The sequence below is a fragment of the Porites lutea genome, chromosome 14 (assembly GCF_958299795.1).
Source record: "Porites lutea chromosome 14, jaPorLute2.1, whole genome shotgun sequence".
NCBI classification, from domain to species: Eukaryota; Metazoa; Cnidaria; class Anthozoa; order Scleractinia; family Poritidae; genus Porites; species Porites lutea.
The window spans coordinates 17,162,934-17,184,403 of record NC_133214.1 but is presented as its reverse complement, the minus strand read 5'-3'; the positions used below and the strand labels follow the sequence as shown (position 1 = coordinate 17,184,403).

At 38.4% G+C, this 21,470-nt stretch overlaps 2 protein-coding genes across 5 annotated transcripts in view; one reads left to right on the top strand and one right to left on the bottom strand.

Moving 5' to 3' along the window:
• Window positions 1–250: 250 nt before the first annotated feature.
• LOC140924835 (2-oxoglutarate and iron-dependent oxygenase JMJD4-like) lies at window positions 251–9,138 on the bottom strand. The gene is made up of 10 exons (XM_073374838.1): window positions 8,897–9,138; window positions 8,131–8,241; window positions 7,820–7,871; window positions 6,992–7,123; window positions 6,268–6,294; window positions 5,708–5,920; window positions 5,519–5,546; window positions 4,824–4,910; window positions 3,755–3,811; window positions 251–981 (listed from the first exon to the last, which is right to left on the bottom strand). Exons 1-10 carry the CDS (start codon window positions 9,066–9,068, stop codon window positions 592–594), a joined length of 1,269 nt encoding a protein of 422 aa, XP_073230939.1. The 5' UTR covers window positions 9,069–9,138; the 3' UTR covers window positions 251–591.
• Window positions 9,139–9,306: 168 nt separating this feature from the next.
• Window positions 9,307–21,470, top strand: part of LOC140924801 (uncharacterized) — a 34,970-nt gene continuing 22,806 nt past the window's right edge. For 2 of the 4 annotated variants that reach the window (XM_073374806.1, XM_073374809.1), the window contains exons 1-20: window positions 9,313–9,402; window positions 9,482–9,556; window positions 10,899–11,026; window positions 11,658–11,734; window positions 12,704–12,753; window positions 13,015–13,074; window positions 13,793–13,825; window positions 14,355–14,426; window positions 14,564–14,644; window positions 14,947–15,024; window positions 16,017–16,070; window positions 16,223–16,270; window positions 16,993–17,049; window positions 17,481–17,539; window positions 18,182–18,261; window positions 18,899–19,013; window positions 19,817–19,882; window positions 20,166–20,230; window positions 21,003–21,074; window positions 21,240–21,331. In XM_073374806.1, coding sequence (XP_073230907.1) covers window positions 9,319–9,402; window positions 9,482–9,556; window positions 10,899–11,026; window positions 11,658–11,734; window positions 12,704–12,753; window positions 13,015–13,074; window positions 13,793–13,825; window positions 14,355–14,426; window positions 14,564–14,644; window positions 14,947–15,024; window positions 16,017–16,070; window positions 16,223–16,270; window positions 16,993–17,049; window positions 17,481–17,539; window positions 18,182–18,261; window positions 18,899–19,013; window positions 19,817–19,882; window positions 20,166–20,230; window positions 21,003–21,074; window positions 21,240–21,331 — 1,446 coding nt within the window. In that variant the 5' untranslated portion in view covers window positions 9,313–9,318. Of the gene's footprint in view, window positions 9,403–9,481; window positions 9,557–10,898; window positions 11,027–11,657; window positions 11,735–12,703; window positions 12,754–13,014; window positions 13,075–13,792; window positions 13,826–14,354; window positions 14,427–14,563; window positions 14,645–14,946; window positions 15,025–16,016; window positions 16,071–16,222; window positions 16,271–16,992; window positions 17,050–17,480; window positions 17,540–18,181; window positions 18,262–18,898; window positions 19,014–19,816; window positions 19,883–20,165; window positions 20,231–21,002; window positions 21,075–21,239; window positions 21,332–21,470 lie in introns of all 4 variants that reach the window. The other 2 variants (XM_073374808.1, XM_073374807.1) reach the window with 2 other exon arrangements.

Sequence of the window (21,470 nt, the reverse complement as noted above, 5' to 3'; positions counted from 1 at the left end):
GTACAACGTCGTAGTCGTGCAACGACGGCAAGGAAATGCACGTGCAACGCATTTTTTGGTACAATTCTTTGCCGTCGTCGGGCGACCACGACGTGGAACTTCCTAATTTCACATTTCGTGAACAACGTGAACAACGTGAACACAAGGCAATGATTTTCTTTTTCTTGTTCTGAACTTGGATACAGTCCTTTAGAACGCAACTCCAGAAAAAAGCTAGAGAAAATGAGAAAGTTGTCAAATCTACCGAAGAGTTGGCGCTGTTTCAACTTCATCACTATACCTCGTTCAATTTAGCCTGCAGAACAGGTGCTATTTTTTCACGTATTTCGACGCTTCGTGTTTGCCTTTCACTCGTCTGAAAAACGCAAAAGAAGAACGTCCGTTGGGCAGGCTAAATTGAACGAGGAATAGCGATGAAGCTGAAACAGCGCAAATTCTTCGGTAGGTTTGACAACTTTCTCATTTTCGCTAGGTTTGTCTGAATTTTGTTTCTCCACAAAAAAGGAAAAATAAGCAGGTATACTTGGGTTGAATTCAGCTGTATTCTGACTAACTGGATGACAAGGAACATTTTTTACAGAAATCAGTGCCTTATCTTTCTGTTTTCTTTAGACATTTGTCAATATCATTAAGTAGCTTGTCAAGTTTGAGATGAAGATCCTCATTTTGCAACTCCATAAAGGAATGGTCACTTTTCACGTTTATGAGGCATTCTTTTATCTTTATGAGATCATATCTGCAATAGTCCTTTAGAGTTCGCTGTTCCTGTCCTTCGAAACCTTTCACTGAATTTTTCCAGTCTTGAAAAACGGAGCTCACTAAGTCTGTGGTTTTCAAAGAAGTCTGATCTTTGCGGTCTTTTCCTTCGCGGTTCCAATCGAAACCTGCCTCTGACATGGTAAAAATCCTTCTCTTTGCGACAGCGTCAAGAAATTCGATGAACTCTGGGTAATCTATTCCACAACTTGCCCTTAAAATGACCTAGTACAAAAAAGATGTTGTGAGTCCAAAAGACTTTCCGGCTCTGTCGAGACTTAACCGGATTGCTTTTGCGCCGGCCCGAAAATCCTACCGGTTAGGGCTTCTATTTACACTTAAGAACGATGATTTCGGCGCAGTTTCTCTAACGGAGTGGAGCAGCGCCGCGCCGATCTCCAAAGTGGACTGTCGCATATCGTAACGGAAGTGAATTACCCGGTAGTAGAAAAGAGGAAGTGGCGAATGGGATTTAGCTTACAAAACCCTCTCGGCCAACTGCACCGGCACGATGTTCAATGTGTGTGAACGCCGCTTGTTCCAGTTGTGCGCCATTACTGTTCATACTACATCGGATAGTTTTTGGTGCCGACACGAGAAGCCATTCGGTATACTCAGTTTGAGTGTAGTAAGTAAAATTTAATTTCCTGAAAAGACGCATACAACCACTACTCCAACGCGAGACGCTGAATCAGCACAAAAATGAACAGCTGCTTGCGAATTCAATTAGCAGCGAAACAATTCAGCACGTGCTATAAATAAGCTCTTTGGCGTGGACGTGCATTTAGAGGACGGCAATTGCACGTGCGTTAAAAAGTTTAATAGACGTTTTTGGTTTGTAGGTTTTTGTTCTCCCAATTCAGACCACGTGTTGTTATCAAGGGGATTTGCCTCTTGTCTTTTCATCAGTTGCGTACGCATACGCACGTGGATATGGCGACATACGCACGTGGATAGCGCGATATTTGAAAAAAACAATTCTCTGGAATAACATCAAATGGTTTGCAATGAGAAAAAAACATACAAGCTAAGGGCCTGTTTACATGGAAGTGGGGGACCCCAGATAGGTGAGGTAACATGCGGCGGGTCACCCCACCTATCATGTAAATGTGATCAAATTAGAATGAAAGATTATGTAGACAGGCGGGTTACCCACCAAAGCGGGTTACCTCACCTACCTGGGGTCCCCCACCTCCATGTAAACAGGCCCTAAAAAGGTCTATTAGCGGAGCTCCACGCGCGCAAGACAACCCAATACATAAGAAAAGGTGGTAATCTACCCATCTGAGAAATTCTGGTAATCATGTGACCGTAAGTCCGACCGACCGACCGCCCGTCCGTCCGATTCACAGGCAGACCAATGTAAAATAACTCAATCAACAGGTATGGCAACCCAAATGCAACTCGAGGTTATTTTGGCGGGAAATCGCATAGCCAGAGAAAGAGAAAGACAGAGAAAAAGAGGAAGTAGGCGACAGGCCACCGAAGCTCAACGAGAAAAAGAGCGACAGAGATCTAGAGCGAGAGATAAAAAACAAAGGAGAGATTTTTTGTTGGAAGTACAACATGAAAATTTTGTAGCGGCGGTGAGAAAATGAGAAATGCTAGCGGCCACCAAGGTGAAAATGAGCGGCGGTGAAAAAAGAGTGAACAAGAACACGTTCGACATTTTCTCCATAAATCGTGTAACGAGGAAGTTTCTGGAAGTTTCACGTTGTATTTTGTAGTCATGCAAAACAACGGCAAAGAAATATACAAAAAAAGTGTGCTGCACGTGCAAATTTTCTTTTTTGCTAATTAGACCTTATTGTTGTTTTTTCGCAGTTCTCGTTGCCTTCGCCGCTTAGCATTGCACGATTTTATATTTTGTTTAAGGAAATTATAAATATTATCGAGAGCTTCGCTTTTAGCCCTGGCTAAATCTTTATATTAGATATTAAATAACAATTTAGCTAACGCGACGTGGAAAAGTTATTAGTAAACAACCTTTTTTACGCATGCATTGAAAAGTTCTATAAAGAACACAAACATCAGATATTTCATGATGTTAGCAAACCATTTTCGATCAGTTGTTGTGTTGTGTGCGGTGTAGTATTTTATATTATCCTTACACTCTTCTGCTTCGCCTTTTAGTTTCGATCACACCTCATATAAGTGAGTCGACTGACACTAAAAATGCTGTTGAAAACATGTAGTTTAAAATACACACTTTCAGCAACACTTACCCTGCGTTCGACCAACCATATATAAACTCCTTGCGTAAGTAAATATTTCATCGCTCAGTTGGTTCGAATTTGAGAAAGAAGACAAGTTTTTCAGTCGGCGACACAGGTGGCTCGGGAGAAAAGATCCGAGTTCTCCTAACAGGAGTCAAACGTATTACCTTCTGGTTACTAGTCAACCAGATGATCTACCACTGAGCTACAGGTAGTCTGAGGTGTCAGCCGTCTGTTCGCCCCAAGCAAGGGGGTGCTAGGACTGGAAAGTCGATATGTGCTCATGTGCAAGGTAACCGGTCAAGTCGCCCGAAGTTTTTTCGCCCGAAACCCGAGTTAAGTCGCCCGAACTGCTGAATCATGTCGCCCGCGCACAGAGAAACAAGGTTAATTTTTGTTAAATAACCGTGAAAATGTGTGTTTTTTAACATGTCTCGTTCTTTAAGCCATCACGAGACGAAACAAGAGGAATGAATGTGTAACATACCTCGTTCTTTTAGCGATGATGACAAGAAACAAGCGGTATAAATGTGTAATTCATGTATATCTCGCTCTTTAACCCTTGATGAACAACGAAACAAGCGCGATAAATGAGTACCATATCTCGTTCTTTAATCTTCGATGAGACTAAACAAGCGCGATAAATGTGTAATAAGGATGCAAGGAAGTTGTTGAGCGTGATAAAATTACGAGCCACATAACTTAGCATTTCGGGCGACATAACTTAGAAATGTCCAAATTTGTTATCCTATTTAACATTACGCAAAGATACTTCACAATACCTGGCAATGCTGATGCCAATGTTCCATGTCTTTACAATCCTCAATGCTCTGTTTTACCTGCAGGCCAATCACAAGCGTTATGACCCGCCATGGCAAGTTGGTGATAGAATTGAAAGTTTGTTGCAAAAAGTAGAACTCGGGTATGTTGCCGTAATTTGCAACATTGAAATTGTTGCGTAACAAGTTGAGAGCGAAGGTGGTAAAACGGACGACTACGCTTTTCAACTTACAATGCGACAAGTTGAGCGAAAATGTTGCCCGTATTACTTGACCTTTACAGAACATGCGCTGTAAGAAGTCTGACATCATCGTAATGCAAAAACCTTAGTTCTTGTCCATCCACATTAAAACAATAAGCGGGCATTTTAAAAAGAATTCACTCTGGGGACAGTTTTCGAAAACCTGCGTTTTTGGTGCACGAAAACGCCGTTCACGTGTGGACGGGAGGCTAAAACGGGAAAAAAACTCCGTTTTCAAAAATATCCGGATACGTGTGGGCGGGGCCTTAATTCTAATGAGGAAAATCTATTGTTCTAGCCCATTTGATTCAGCACATGGTGAAATGCGACGTATGAACTGGGCCTTACTGCAACGGAAGCGCCTGGAGATGCGCCTTATTTTTCAGCTTGGCACCAGTCATCCGCACGGCTTAAACTTTGACTTCCGTTTCTTCTAGGCCGCGTGCAGAGCGCGCGCACTACAAAGTTTTTTTTTCCTTTCATGGCGTATGCAAACATTGCAACGTTTCCAACGTACTTTGCAACTCTACTGATGAAGGGCCAGGGGCCCGTTTCTCGAAAGTCCCGATAATCAACGGGCCCGGTAAGCTGTCTCCGTTTACATTAAAGATCGAGGTTTCAATAGTTTTGCATCTAACATGATAAAACTATCAGTTAATGAAACGTGGACCCGCGTTCTTATTCTTTATATTTCGATTTGAATATTTGATTTCGGGCCCGAAAAGTTACCGGGACTTTCGAGAAACGGGCCCCTGAAAACTCAAACCAGAACACGGCGCTTTTGTTCACTATTTTTCTTTTTTGTTGTTGTTGAACATTCCCTTACTTACTTTGACTAGTTCACTTTGTATGTGTTCCCACATTTTTAAAACTCCACAAGCGTTGACCCAGTTATGATTTATAGAAATGGTGTCTTCCTAAGAAAAAAAAAACAATAACAGGGGTAGTGATTATTATATTTTCCCTTCTAACTGACTTGCTAGGAAAAAAAGGTTCTTTAGGCCTGTTTAGACAGCTTGAACGTAGACCAAATTGAAATTGGTTCAACATTCACATTATTTCAAGATGTGTTCAACAGAAATGAATATTGGGCTGACAAGTACAAAAGAAATGTGGTCTTATACGGTGGCGGATCCACGGGAGGGGGGGGGCTTTTTTTTGGTCCAAACTGAGGCCCAGAGGGCCGAAAACATTTTTTGGGGAGACTCCTCTTGGGAGCAGGAGGGGCACAGGAGGTAGGAAAGGAAAGGTGGGAGTTATAAAAGGGTGGAAAGTGGGAGAAAAGAGGGAAATTATGAAACAATGCTTAACATTTTGTAATATAATGAAAAAGGGTTAAAAGCAGGAAGCTAAGCAAAAAGGGGTGGGAGTCGGGAAAGTCCCCCCTCCCCCTATCATACCTTTTGTGAACCATCATATATCACAGGCCAAATCTTCTTGTTTGTTTTACTAGAAACAGATTTAAACTGAGAGGATAAAACTTACTCCATAACATGATCTTTTCTTGTTGGGACAACAGACTTACCAAGTTTACCACTTGATGGTGCCAACCACTGAAACAAAAGTAAAAAACAAAACAAAACACATTTTATAAATTATAAAAGTGATGGCTTCTAATAAGTGAACGTATCCATTTCAAAGTGACTGATGATATAATTTAGATCTTGAGGTTCTTACAGAGTTTTAAAGTGACAAAACACAGCATAAGCTATACCTTGGAACAAATATGACTTCTCCCTCCCTTTGTATGACAGTGATTGGCTTTGAAGCTTTTGCCAACTCTGGAAATTGTTGCTTGTCATTCATGTCATCTGATGTGATGTCATAAGCCAGGTTACCCAGTCTGTCAGTCAAATATTTCTCTTGTCCGGGTGGGTAGATCAGCCACTTCTTACAGCCGCAAATGTTTGCAGACCAACTGTAAGATCTTCAAAATGAGCATATACAGGATCAAGAATAATAATGCCTTTGGAGTGGAATTTCTTTGAAAAATAACTTTACAACTTAAGGCAATTCCTTTTGTTTTGCAGTGCGCATCACCTACTGCACATAACATTGCGACATCAAAGGTGGCGCTGATCTTCACTGGTTGCCAAAAGAGACGTAACAAAGGCCACAATTTTTTTTCTTTGGATTGTGATAATGCTTCCCAGCTAAAAAGGTGCTGGACTTGAAACTTGCCCCAGGGTAGAGAATTAGTATTTGAATATAAGGGCTTTAAGGGAAGTCGTAACTACACACAATGGATAATGACAAGCCAATTTAGCCCTTTACCTGAAAACATCTGCATGAAAAGGTGTCCTAGAAATGACAAACATAAAAGCAATTTATGCAAATACGTGAAAATGTGTAATAGTCTATGAGTACATTATGTATTATAGTTCTTCTTGATTCATAAGTAGATAGGTGTCTCTAATTAGTCAGTTATAACTGTAAACTGACACATTAATAAAGTTATCATCATCAATATCATGATCATTATCATTATTGTTGTTAACACTATCATCAAGAATATTCATTCACCTGCTGTAATACCGTTTTGGCAACATTTTGAATCAATAGCCTTGGATTGCCAACAACCCCCTCTCCAATATACTGTAAAACAGGCAACTAAAATGTGCAACTTGTTTCAAAACATTGCGCAAAACAAGTTGAAAAGGGTTGTTGTTAATTTTACTACCCATGTTCAAACCTGTCTTGCAAAAAATCAGTTTACTGCCAGTTGTGTACATACCTAAATTCTGATTGGATGAAATTACACAGGAGTTACATGTAAGTCATTGGCTGCAAAACAAGTTCGTCTTGGGCCCATAAAACGTGCAACAAGTAGAGATTTTGTCGCAAAAAGTACAACTTCTTTCTACTTTCTTTAACAACTCTTCACAAACTGCAACAACCTGAGTTGTCACAAGACAGGTTTGAAAGTGGGCAGTAAAATGCACAACATTGCTATTAAACTTGTTTTGAAGCAATGTTGCAAAACAAGTTGCATTCTTACCAGCTTCCTTTAGGTCCCATGTACACAAATCGATAGTCATCAGCCACGTCACTGCGCTGGTCCCAGAACTCATTCAACCAATCAGATTTGAAATAGATAGGTGTTTCATAAGCCTTATATGAGGGAAATGCCCTTAAAGGTAATCAAAGTTTCAAAAAGGAGGAATCAGTCTGGCATGTTGCTAGTTGTATGTGAACACGTCCAGCAAACTGTTGTTTAATCTGGGTAGTTCATTACACTATTGGAGACCTTAAGATCAAGGTTTTTCAGCATTACCCACAAACCACAAATATCAAGATGTCAAGAGACCAGTGCCTTGCAGTCAGGTTCACATTTGTATGGCTGGACCATGCTCTAGAAGTAAGTGATTTACCGCAAGGTTTTTTGCACCTTAAAACATCGCAATCCCACGTTTGAGAGGGAATACTACTTTTTAGAACTCTTTTGCTTACTAATGATCAAATTCCTTTTCAGAGAGATATAATTTTGAAGACGATTTCTCACCTAAAGGAAAACAAACACGGCAGCCATGAGCTACCACCCACAAATCTTAAGTTCCAAATGTGGGTAGATGGTTAATGTGAACTCACTAACTGCAAACCACGGTTTGCTGTTTGTGGTAAGATGGCCAAAAGTGCAAACCTCGATCATGAGATGAAAATAAAAAAAATCACTTGCCCTTCGGAAAGCTGTTGCTGAAGTTAAGTTATTTTTGTGCAGTTGTACCAACCCCCGTTTTCAATAACATTTACTTTATCTTGACAAAATATTGTTGGTTGCCCGTTGAACAACTTTTAATCTCACATTTGTATAAGGACTTTGACTTACTTACAAAAATGCCAGTCCTTAAGATACAATGTCTCCGTGCATTTCTGTTCACCTGTATAAAAAAACTCTAATAATTATTTTTCAATTTATTTATTTTCCTGTAAAATGTGCATAGTCATAAGACATAACAGTAAACTGAAAAAGATTTCACACATCTTAAGGCATTTGAAAGCAGAAACAAAGTATTGTGACTTCCACGATTGTTTCTGACCTAAAAACTGGACTTGAGCTATAACTCACTGATAGTTACATATTTACAGACATTCTAGAATGACATTATATCATTTTATAGAGTGTTCATGTTGACCTACCCCCTGACTTCTTATTCCAATAATCACAAAACTCTTTTAAAGTCATGTCTTGTTTGACTTGACTGCTGTATTCAGCTTGACAGCAATTTGCTACCGGTGCCACAGCATGACCTAGTAAAGGAATACCCAATATTGTTATTATCAATTTTATCATCATTGTCATCATCGTTGTCCTCATCATTGTTACCATTATCATCTTTGACACTGTCATCATTGCCACCATCATCATCATCAACATCAACATCATCATCATCATCATCATCATCATTGATGTCATTACCACAACCACCACAATCAGCATCATCATAGTGATTGCCATCCTGGCTGACCAAGTGGGGACTTTTTTTAACCCTATACTAGCGCTTGAGATCAGAGAGATGGAGAGACCCCTTGGCACAACCCTTCTGCCTCCCCCATCTCAGAACCACTGCCACCCCACCTAACTCGGCCCAAAGCATTGTCCTCAACATGTCATCATGGCCGAGTGATCCGAAATTGAAAACTATTCTTTGTTTGCAACCACGTGATAAGGCCGCCATGTTGGGGGTCAATACAAAATAATTTTTGTTTCTCGAAGAATTTACATGAAAATAGAGTTTAATTCCCAGAGGGGAGAATTGCTTTTTTTCTTGACCACCAACATGGCCGCCGTGACGTCACGTGCAAACCAGCACAACATCAAGCAAAGCATGCGCAATTCCAAAAATCTTGAATCTAGGAGTTAGACTTAAATGATTCCGAGCAACGGAAGGGCACCAAGACTTACCGAAGGTCTTTGAAAGGAATTCAAGATTTGGCCTGCCATTTGAGACCCACTCGTTCCGACTTCTCCAATGTCTTGTGAGCTCACTGGAAAATATGCATAGTTGATTTGCCTCCAGATAGCTTCTAAAAAATTCCTCGTACTTTATAGAACCAATACGCTGTATATCATCCATGAAAAATCCCTATGCATCCATGATCCTGTAGGCCTACAGCATAACATCGCAGATCATCACCGTGCGTCGTTCTTGGGCTTCTTGGTAATCATGCTGATCGCAATGCATTTATGAGCCTTCGTTCTTTTTTTACCATGTACGAAGGGTCATATTCGATCATTTTATGCTTCTGCGCATATAATTCACATGATTGCTGCTGCATTATTTTTCTGCATTTGCAGGCTCTTCTTCAGACAATGACGTCACCAAGATGGAAGGATGTCCACGGTCTTTGATGCTAAATGTGGACTTAAAAGAACCTTTTCCTACTGAGTTTACACCTTCTCTAAAAACGGTAAACAAAGACAAGCGTGTTTGCTTTATTCTGAGGCCATTTATGTGGCCAAACAATCTAAACATCGGTTTATTTTCAGTACATTCGAGAACACTATAACGAAGATGCGGACTCCTACAACAACGAATGCTCCCAGCTGGAACAGCTTAGAACCGTAAGATTTTGTTATTTTAATTATTTTTGCTCACTATTTGATCATAAAGTGACTGTTTGTTTGTTTTAGTTATTTGATATAATCTAATCAAATGAAATGTAAAGAAATATGGCAGTTATGAAAGCGAACTATGTGCGGATTCATTACAGTAGTTTTTAGAAGGGAAAGAGTTACGTATTGTCATTCAGCTCCTCTGGCATTCTTTTTGTTGTAGTTTCATGAACAGCAAACCCCTCCCGCGTTTTGGGACAAGAAAATTATTTATGTATTTTGGGGATCCTTACAAACAAGTATAAGTTGTTACTGACGAATTTAGTTCGTAAATTCCTGTCAATCGTACCCAAAATAACCACGATCTTAAAAAATTAAACAATGTCCGGTCACGTTATTTTAGGAAACTCATGACGTATTCTGAAAAACTCAGGACTCTCGCTTGAGAAACGGACCTAGATCTAGGAGTGACATTTTTGCCCTTTTTAGAAGACTTTATATTTGAGTTCTAGGAAAAATGTTGTTTGTAACGTGTATTATGATATAATTTGAGACTAGAAAAACTCTTACGGTAATTGGTAATTGCTTGTACCTACTTTAAACCAGGAGGTCAAAGGTTGTTTCTCATCAGATTTTTATCTGTTTACAAAATTAAGGGGGTTGAAAATTAAAACAGGATCAATTCTTTGCTCGATAAAAAGTTAATCGTGAATTTAATTGATTTTCATTGTTGTGAGCTACACAGTCAATTATTTTTAAGATAGATACCCTTGGGACAGGTACTAAGTGTCTGTCTCAGAGAGATGTCCCGAGGGGGGGGATTACTACCATATATGGGCTATATTGGTATGTGCAGCTGTGAAGGGTATGTTTTTCAAGCAATTTACTGTGGGATAGGGTATATAAATAAGAGAGTTTTGGGGTCTAAAATAGGGTATCATTTTCCAGGAAACTAATCAATTGGTTGAGACCGGGAATTGCCACTCAAAAGTATAAAAAAATCAAATCGGCAAGTTTGAAATTTCCGCAACTCAGCCTACAGTACTCTATGATAGGGTGAGATTTAGGGAGTTTAGTCTAGTATAGGGTAGCAAAATTCAGCTGAACTAGCTCTGGTATAGGCTAAGGGTTCCAGTGTCCCAGCGGCACATCCCTACACAAAAATTCCCAAAGTACCCCTCCCCCCTGGAGATGTCCGTCTTACAGAGAGTCAAATAAAGGGAGTAAAAAAGGCAGGGACCAATTCTAGGCGTCCATTTTACAGAGGTGTCTGTCTTATAGAGGTGTCCAGCAAGATTAAGTCAACTGCATAACTTTTAATTTCAGCCTCTTATGTTTTATAACTTTTCAGGCCTCCATTCGCCCTTCACGTGACCACTCAGGGTGCAGCACTCTACGGCGGTATTATGCACAGCTGCAATTTCTTCAATCACGGTTTCCTATGGGAGATGGAGGAGCAGTTAATGTCCAGTTTACATGGTCTGTGCTCATCCCTTACATTTGTATACAGAATAAAGAACTTTAAGTAACTATTGCTTACACCATTCTGGTTAACGGTTTCAACAGAATGTTAAATTATTCATTTGTGTTGTGAAAGCATTTGAATGGCATACACTGTATCAGAATTAATATTAGTACACTAGAAGAGATGATACTTGGTCACAAGTTAATGATAACAACAGTAATAAATTATTATCAGTTTTGATGATAGTTGCATTATGATGATGACATTATGGTTCTATAACTATCATTATTATTATTATTATTATTATTATTATTAGTTGTTATTATTGATTATAAAGACAATTTTGAGCATGGTGAATAACAATGTTTGCAAGAATGATGTTGATAATGGCACTTATGATAATTATGGTTTGCATTCAGCGCTGCCAACTGACTAAAAAACCGGCTACTTTGAGGTCTGAGCTGTGGACTTTTGAGGGAAAATGGGTAAAGTAAGGGAGTGAATTGTGTCAAGGGCAGTGAAGATAATAGTCACTTATATTATAGACAGTCACAGAGGGCTTGGAAATGCATTGGTTAATTCCTTATATGAAAACTGTATCAATTTTGTTGTTTATACAACTTAATTTCCTTTTTCTTTTAACAGGACTGATCTTTATTCTGAAGAACCAATATCCTTGTGTGACATTAAATTTGAGCAAGCATCAGTTCTTCATAATTTAGGTTGGTTTAATGTTAATTTCTAGATCAAATTTTATGGTTTAGTTTAACAACACTTGAATCAAATTGGTGCAGTAAGGTGAATTCGGCAGAGCTGTATAAATAAATATATATGTTAAAATGTCCTATATAAATGCTATGTAGAGATAGATCATGGAGCACTTCATCAGTGTGTATGTTCTCTCCTCCTTTTGAAAAGCAGTGCTTTTTTTAAGCATCTTTCAAATTGATAGGAAATGATCTGATGAACCAGAAAAGGCCAAGGGCTTAAGTCAACTGAACTGAGACAAGATCTTAAATCAAAATCACCCGCCAGCATTACCTTACTAATTTTTAACAAGTGTGTTCAGAATTTCCTTATATTGCTATACAAGAATTTGTTTTTCAGTCATTTTCCTGCTTATATGAAAAATATGTTTTCACTCCTGTCCTCTTCCAGTGATCTTCATGGCAACTACATTCTATCACTCAGTAAACCTAAAATAGCAACCTATGGTCTTAACTCCTTTTCTTACTTTTCAGCTAAGCAGTGGAATGCAGTGCCTGACTTTTTTCACACTAGTTTTTTGGCATATTTTTTAAACTAGACTTTTATGTGAAGACTTTCACGTAATGTATATATATGTGGTGTCACCTAGAGCTCGCTAGCTACTCCAAACTTCGAGTGAAAATAAAGTTTTTGTTGTTGTTGTTCAAGAGCCTGATTGGTTTTCTAGCTGGGGCTTAAACCTATGACCTTTTGCTTGACAGAACGGTGCTTATCCAGTTGAACTAAAAATTAATAGGTGAAGTTGGTTAGATCTTCAAATCTCTAGCAGTTACAGAACAATGACACCTAACAAAACAGGCCATAAGGACTAATGCCCAGTACAGTTACATCAGTATAATTGCTGCCCAGAGGACAAAAGATGACAGTGACTGAGATTTGTTTTTTCTCATGGATTTGATATGTTTTCTTACTTTAATCTTCAGCTTCTCTTCACTCCCAGCTTGGTAGCAATGAAGACAGAACTACGGAAGAGGTTTGAGCAAATAATTTGATCTTGGCTTTAATATTATGGTGCTGTCTTTTTTCTATTTGTTTTGATTATAATATCACTGATTATATTGGAGTGGTTTGGTTCTGTATGTTGCGAGTGAGCACTTCTTTTTCAGTTGTTCACTACACTATTTAATGCTTAAGCTAAGAGGATATTTGCTGCTGAAAATAAAATCCTGTTTTAGTTTGTTGCCATACATTCAAATCTTATAATTTTACCTTGGCTTGTGTTTTCATTCTAAAGGGAATGAAAGTGGCTTGTACCCACTTCCAATCTGCTGCTGGCATTTTTCAATTTCTCAAGGTAACACAAGGTTACAGTGTGTATTTTGGTGCTTGATAATTATCCCTTTCATTCTAAGAGTAAAGAGTCTTTTATTTGACCATTCAAATGAAAGCTACTGAACAGTACTTTCCTGTGGTACTGTTTATTATGCTGTACAAGGTGGTTCTAACTTTTGAGTCTGTGTATGAAATCCTAAAGTGTGACCATTCAAATGAAAGCTACTGAGCAGTACTTTCCTGTGGTACTGTCTATTATGCTGTACAAGGTGGTTCTAACTTTTGAGTCTGTGGATGAAATCCTATGGTGTGACCATCCGAATGAAACATCTCCAGCATTACTTTCACAATGTCCTGTTTGTTTTTCAGCATTTTTCAAAGAGAAATTTGGAATTTTTGAAAGGGCTACCTCTTTTTCCCAACTCACTACTCACCTACCCTCTAAATTTCTAGACATATTGTTCAATATTAGTATTCATCATCATCTTGCTCTGTGAAAATTCAAATGTAATGTACAGTTACCGTAACTGAAATAGTAATGGATGGATTAGTGGATTGATATTGTTGTTAAACCACAACCTACATGTTGCTTCCTACACACTGTCTTAATGAATATACTTTTAAAAAATCATTTTGTGCATGTCATATTGCAACTGTTTACAGTAATCACAATCAGTTCATATAAAGTTGTTTAATTATTAAGATATTGAGCACAACTTTTATTGTTGTTATATTTTTAGGCTGGTTCTTTCTGTAAAGTTGAACATTTTATTGTAAGTTCATTGTCATTTTTGTGTGTGCATTATTTGATATAATTATTGTCACCAGTTCCAGTGAATAGCATTGTAGTAATCACTGTTGACAATGTAAGTGGCAGTGCTGTAAATTAACCTTATTACAATCCTGAGCCCAAAACAAAATAATGAAAGGGGCTGGTGAATAAGTTGTAAATGAAGAGGTGTACTTGGAATGAGGTTTCGAGTGAGTCATGATTTAATTAAGAAGTTCTTTCTTAGATTCACAACCATACACAAGGCAAACTGGAAGGAGAATTTAACGATTTGTCATATTTTAATTGGGGCTTTATTCCAGGCATCCTTAAGCTTCTTCAGAAAATTTCCTGTCAGTTTTTTTATTCTTCCACTGATCATCGAATAGGATTTTTATTATTTTAGCCATAATGATGTGGAACCAAAGCTCAGCTGATTCCTGTAGACACTGGTAAAAATTACTCCCTTACATAATACTATTTATAATCTCTTAAAAGTTTATTATTTATTTACCAAAAATATTTCTCTCTAGGATCATTTTGCAAGTGATGCATTTTTTGACATGGCTGGTGGTCTGCTGCAGCTGTACACTAATGTTATGCTGGTAAGCTGATTAAAAATTCATTTTTTTTTTCATGATTGCAAAAAATCACAAAACTAAAATGTTGAGCACTTTTTATGTTGGTCTTGAGATTCTAATGGTTGCAGTTAAGGGCCATTAACTTCTGTCTCATTTTGTAGGGTCAAGCTCAGGAATGTTTACTGGAGAAGTCCATTTTAGATTCCCGCAAGGACTCACTTGTTGCTAGAATCAGTATGCAGGTACATATTTTTGATTGTCTGTTTTAATTTGTTATCAAACAGTAAAATAAATCAAAGATAAGCAACTACAAAAGAGAGCATTTGTTTAATATGCAGACCTTAAATAATTATACTGCTCAAATGTTAGTAATGTTGATAGTCCATCACGTCTTGATTCTCAAGACTCGAGGCTGGATTCTCTATTCTCGAAACTTTCAAGTTTTGAGTCTCAAAAATATCTTGAGAACTGAGACACTAGTTTTGAGTTTCAAGCTTAATCAGTACTAATGATATCATTGATTAACAATCGTACATTTTCACAGGTTTACGAATATTACAACCAGGCTTTACAGTTTCTTGATTCTCAAGGCCCATCATACATGGGGTCCAGGAAAGCCAAGGTGAGGAATGATCACCGCAAAGCGATATGTGATGAACCACGAATTAGTGCTGCCAGCTTGTGCTTGGTTCACCTGAATACAAGCCAGCTGCTGAGACAATTTGTTGAATTCATCAGAATCTACATGTACAAATCATCCATATAAAATATGCAGTCATTATATTTTGTTAGCAACTAAATGCACAAGATTCTAGTATCATTACACACATTTGATTATGTACTTGGTGAGTCCAATAAGCCGTATCAATGTATAACAGATGTGTACATGGTCCCCTGGGTTGTGTGTCTACCTTTCAGTGTCCCTAATGACTGTGGATTAAGGTTCCTATGGTCAAAATCACAGGAAAAAATAACAGATTCCCATTTTTGGGTATTTTAGGGTATTTAAAGAATACCCATAAAAATCCCAAATTTGGCAAAGTGAGACAAGTCCCAACCGAGGAATTCCCAACCAAGTTCCTGGTTGGGACTTGTCTCACTCTTCCAAATTTGGGATTTTTGTGGGTGTTCTTTAAATACCCCAAAATATCCAAAAATGGGAATCTGTTATTTTTTCCTGTGAATGTTATGTGGCCCACTGGGTATTCTTTAAATACCCTAAAATATCCACAAATGGGAATCTGTTTTCCTGTGTTATGTGGCCCACTGGCACCATAAAACATTTTAGTCAAGGGTTATTTTGGGTCTCACATACTGCTGCAAGCCACATGAAGCCGACCAAGGCGACGAAAAAACATTTTTCACTAACAGTATTTTGTTCCAATCACCCATAGCCTGATTCTCAGACATCCAAGGTCATTTGTGGCCCTTTCGCTTTTGCGAAGGGCCCGCAAAAGACCTTGGACATCTGAAAATCCTCCATTGAATAATCACCCTTTTTGTGGCATCTTATTTAAATAAGCTGTACTCTGAGCAGCCTATATTAATTTTATAGCTGATATCAATTTTATTTGATAGTTAATATTAATACATTATACAATTTTATTATTTTAGCTTTGGGCAAAGAGTCTGAAAATCAAGTGTTGTCAGTACCTTGCGGTAGCATATGTAAGTATAATCAAAACCTGCAGTCATTAGCCCCTGTGTAGAGAGATACTGTTTTCTGGAGCTCTTGGTATTCCATACAAGGATTATTTAAATCAATCTGATATATACAATGACAATGTTTAACCAAGGAAAGTACTTAAATTTTCTTGCAGATACACATGTCAAACAATGCAGATGAAAATCAAAAGTTTGGTGAAAAGGTAAAAACTTAACAATTTTTTATGTAATATTATTTAATCAGTATGTACTTCTTTATTCATTGTCTGGTTAAACCTCCACTAATTGGCTCCACATACACGTCCAGAAGTGCAAATCCGACCTTGGTTACCCCATGGTAGACACGACTCTTATTACTATTGGTTAGTTCCTTATGACTCTATGTTTAACAGATTTGCTTGTGTTTAGGTGAGGATTAGGACTAGGGGACAATTTGCAATGTCTACCATGAAAAGCATGATTCTCATAAGCATGCATTTTCTGGAAATGACTCTCTACACAACAGCCATTTCTGTACCAGCCAACTCCACTTAATGACAACAGCCTGCTCCTCACTTTCCCAGGGAGACAATGGCTATGCCACGTTGTTAAAACTGGCCTCCAATGACTGCAATACTTTCAATGCTCAATAATGGTAATAAAAGCCATCCTGCAATGGGTCTGCCAAACCTTACACTGTGAGCAGAGGTTTCTCTCTTTTATGGCTTTTAGCGTTTGTGAAGTCGTTCGCGTGGCTTGACAGTCTATCGCATAGTTAGTTTGTTTACGGCCCGTGAAGGTGCATAAAACAAACCAGCTATGCGACTGACAAGCGATGCAAACGACTTCATCAATACTGAAAGCCATGCAAGAGAGAAAACCTCTGCTCGAAGAGTAACCAAACCTGTTTTCATGAAAATTACCAGTATCACTCTCTTTTCGCTAGGTGGCATACTTAAAAGCTGCATCACAAAAGATAACAGAAGCTCAAAAGGCGTCTAAGGTACCCAGCAAGTTTTTGCTCTTGTCTTTATTCAGATTTTTTATTAAAAAGACAGGTTCTTATATTATTATAACGTGTATGGGAAAAAGCACACTGAAAATGTAGGCCTAAGATTACCGGATTTTCTGGAATAGAGGTGTGAGGAACTAGAGCCCCAGATGGAAAGCAAATGGAAAAATTGACCATTGACCCTACATAATATTAAATCCTGAGATTACAGCTGAAATTAATCTTACCAGACACCAAAGTACATATCATGGAGTGCCACCCCAATTCCCACCTCCCACCCAATTCAAGTTGGGATAAAGTAAATTCACTTTTGCTGAGTTTGAAACCAAAGCTGTTACAGTTACTAGCCATATTGTGTGTTTCACTGCACATTGCATTACATTATATTGGTTGTTCAGTTGTTGGTTTTTCTTTATCCAAAGGGCCAGCCTGAAAGAACGCTGGAGTTGTTGCAGTTCCTTATCGATGTTGTAAGCAACAAGTGAGTCTTCAATGCTATTTCTACAGACTGTCCGGTGCTTATTGCAGCTATACTTTGTCCTTTTGACTCAGAGGTCATCATTAGCTCCAAACTGGTTTTAAAATAAGCTCTTTTCACCTTTTTATTTTGTTGTCTATACCTTTCACATACCTTTCACTCTCTGGTATATTACTAATAATTACAAAAAATGAATAATTGGATAATGCAGTTCTAGAGCTCTTATTGGCTTAGCCATCATGGTATTTGAGTCATTATACCTATGCTATCCAAATATGGTAACTGTACGCATCTGCTCAAAATTTTATTGGTTGTTTTTACAAATAAAGTCAGGAAGAATTCTCGATATTTTGTGGGCATTTTTAATAAAACAATTATTCCTGTTGGATATCCAACACACACTCATATTAATTGTTAAATATCATATGACCCATCATTAATTTTGTAGATTGCAAGGTGCTGTGAAGGACAACTATTCCATTTACCATGAAGTTATTCCAATTATTCCACTCATGCTTGTTGGATATGAGGTGGTTACAGCCAACTTAGCACTATGCGTCTCATTGGCTATCTACTGTCTCATATCCAACACGCACTCGTGGAATAATTATTACTGTTAGATATAATGTGACCCATTGTTTGTAGATTGCAAGGTGCTGTGAAGGACAACGATTTCATTTACCATGAAGTTGTACCTGAACTGGACAGTTTGCCAGAAATAAAAGGTATGCAATAATAATATTACCATGGTTACCTTCGGCAGTGTTAATTATAGCACAAAGGCTAGTAATGTTGGACACATGAATAAAGCAATGATTAGTCATGCTGCTAAGCAGTGTTATTTCTAGCGTAACCTTTTAGAGATTCCAGTGCAAGTCACAGACGTTGTTTTTAGAGATCCCCAGTGTCCCTCTCCGAGTTTCTGTACCTTTCCAAGAGACATCTTTTGACATACAGTGTAGAACCACTCAGTACTACCACTAGGAGAAAAAAAACTTGAATTCCCGCTTGTCCTTTGGGCAAGCAGCATCTTAGTTCATGATTTTGCTTGTCCTGTTAATGATTGGAGGTGACCCATGGGAGATTGCTATGGTTACCCCCCTTTAAGTGCAAAATTGCCGACGATCACTTGCTTATTACCTGCATTGCTCATAATTGGCACCTACCCTCTATTTGAATATTGCCTATTGGCAAGTTAATGTTAGAGGATGGGTTGGCGAGACCCTTACCCACTGCGCAAGTATCTTTTAAAAGTTACGTGCCCAGCATGAAAATCTACTTTTCCCATACTACCGTATGGGACCCTTTTGAGCCCCGAATACATTAATAAACTCGTGTTGTTTCTGATTTTTTTTTGGACAGCCGCACCTCTCGTTAAACCAATCCCATTCCAGCCATTTGACTCCTCAGTCTCCGGACCTGACATTTTTCAGAGGCTAATTCCAATGGGTGCACACGCAGATTCCTCTCTGTACAGGTTAGAAGTCTGGACCAACTCTTCTAGTACCAGTTTCTGGCTTTTTTTCCAGGGACCATGAAGTCATGCTTGTTTTAATTTTAAACAATTTATTTATTATTGGTTGCTGTTTTTGTGACATCCAAAATAATCAATCAAACACATCGTCGCATGGAACACAGTTTGACATTGCTCTTAGAAATCATGCATTGTGATTATAACCTACTGCTTAGTCAGTTATTTGCTAGCAGATTACTAACTAATCTGTAGGTTTCACTGATTTCCAGAAGTAACTGTACGCTCTTAACCAATAAGCAGAGGGATTGTGGGTACAATGTATAATTAGACTGGTAACCAGACCTCTGCCCGGTTAGGATAAGCACTGGTCAGCTTAGCAGTAGGTCACGGGTTCGAACCCTGGCTGGACCAACACTCAGGGTGTTAAAATGGGGTAACTGCGGAAAACGTGCTGCCTTTGTTGTTACATGTTCAAATGGTTAGACATTCTAGTCTTCTGGGATAAGGACGAAAAAACGGTAGGCTCCGTTTCACAGCTCTTTCACTGTCTGATTCTTGCAGGATGTAAAAGAACCCGCACTGCTGTTCATAAAAAGTAGGGGAAGGAGACCCAGGTGGTATGGTGCAACCTTTCATGGGCTGTGGGGGTAATGAAGGGGTTGATATCAATTGGAATGTTAATCCTGTTTCATCCCCTGTCACCGTGTTCAGTCACTGTGGTGAATTCAATAAAGTGATTATTATATGAGTTGTCATTAAAGTTTTTAATGCAAAACCTCACCCAGTGGACTTTTCTTATTTCTCAGCGAAGAAAAAGCAAAGCTACTCAGGAGATATGTTGGTTCTATTGAGCAGAAAAATCAGCTGTTGAGGTGAGGGATTGATGGTGTATTCTGGATTACATTTAAGGTTAAAATCCATCTCAGGAAAAACCAATTTTTTTTCTCTCATATGAATAAGTAGGTAAGGTTAGGAAAGACAGGAAATTCTAAATCAAACTAGGTTGAATACTTGTTTAACCTGAGATGGATTTTACCTACAGCATACACACATGATAATTTGTTTGGACAAATGGTTTGATAATCCTAACAGAAAGTGCTTAAAAGTGACATACAATAAAGACTTTGACTGTTCTATTTTTTCATTACCATCTAGCAAAGCATTGAGTGATTTACACATTGATGACTTGCTGGAACCAGAAGGATATGACACTCTTCCAGGTTTGTTTCTTCCGTACTTGTGTATGTATACCCCAAAGGCCCTTTCCACTCAAAAGGGTGATTAGAAACATTAGGAGAAAGCTTACCAACTTTTGGAAGAGGGCCACCACTCTTCCACGAAAATGATAAAAATACTTTGCAAGACTAGTGATTTTGTTAACATATTTTGACAATATTTATTAACTTTTCAAAGACCACTAATGTGAAGGAAATGATGGAGAAAAATAAATACCGTAAATCCTCTATTAACCGCCTTCCTCCCACCCCATGAAGGGGCTTATTTGTTTCAAGCATGTTTGAGAAGGTGCTTATTTAATTTAGCAAAGATGATAGTATCAATTCTTTGTAAAAACTAGGATGCAAGCTCAGGTACAGGAAGTTGAAGGTCATACTGCGGAAGATCCAAAACAAATCCGAACTCCCAGCACATGACTTAATCATACCAGATCAGTCCACATGAAGTGATTCATTTGTGATTGATTAATAAAGTATATCATTTAAAAATGAAAGGGGAGGGGAAGTTGGGGCTTAAAAGAGAGGGGGAGCTCTGCTTAATAACTTTCTTCCTTAGAAAAGGGGGATTACTTTAGAGCGGGGCTTAACAGAGGATTTATGGTAGCCTTGGTTTTTAAACATTTTCTTCTCATAAGTATAACAAATAATATGAAGAACAGCACTTGCAGAGAATACAACCTGCTGGCAGGTAAGAGGGAAAGCTTCCTTTCTGTCTTTGTGTACTCCACTGATTTGTTGTAACAATGTTCTCTCCCAGCTGGTATCCTACAGAAAAGGAATTCTCTCATAAATGATGGAACTTTGAAAGATGTTGAAAGCAATGTAGAAGGTGGGTTTGCAACCTCATCCCCAGGCTCCTCTCTCTCTTGCTCCATGGGACGAGAGAGGGGCCTGGGAATGAAGTTAGGTGAGTTTGTTGCAACTTGATACTCATTAGTAGCTGTACTACTGAAGAAAACTAAATTTACTCTATAACTGGTGTTGTTATTCATAGAGCTTACAAAGGTTGGCACAAGGGTGGAAGAAATGGTGGCTGCTATTACAACAGTACTTGAAGAAGACAAGAAAAGAGAAAAAGAAATACAGGTTTGATAAATAATTAAGGTTTCTAAAAAAAATTGAACACCTTTTATACATAAAGGCGCGAGCATTTTCAACTTAAGACTCCTTGTCTTTTTGAACTGAGACTCATTGGTTATGGACAGGGACTCATGATTTTTCAAAA

Bases quoted from the DNA above. Each gene is read 5' to 3' on its own strand.
- LOC140924835 (XM_073374838.1), bottom strand. From the start codon at position 9,068: ATGGATGATATACAGCGTATTGGTTCTATAAAGTACGAGGAATTTTTT. The intron at 7,124-7,819 runs GTAAGTCAAAGT...ATTACCTTTAAG, and splicing joins AAGGACTGGCATTTTTGTAA to GGCATTTCCCTCATATAAGG. The intron at 982-3,754 runs GTATTGTGAAGT...TTTTTGTACTAG, and splicing joins ATTGGCATCAGCATTGCCAG to GTCATTTTAAGGGCAAGTTG.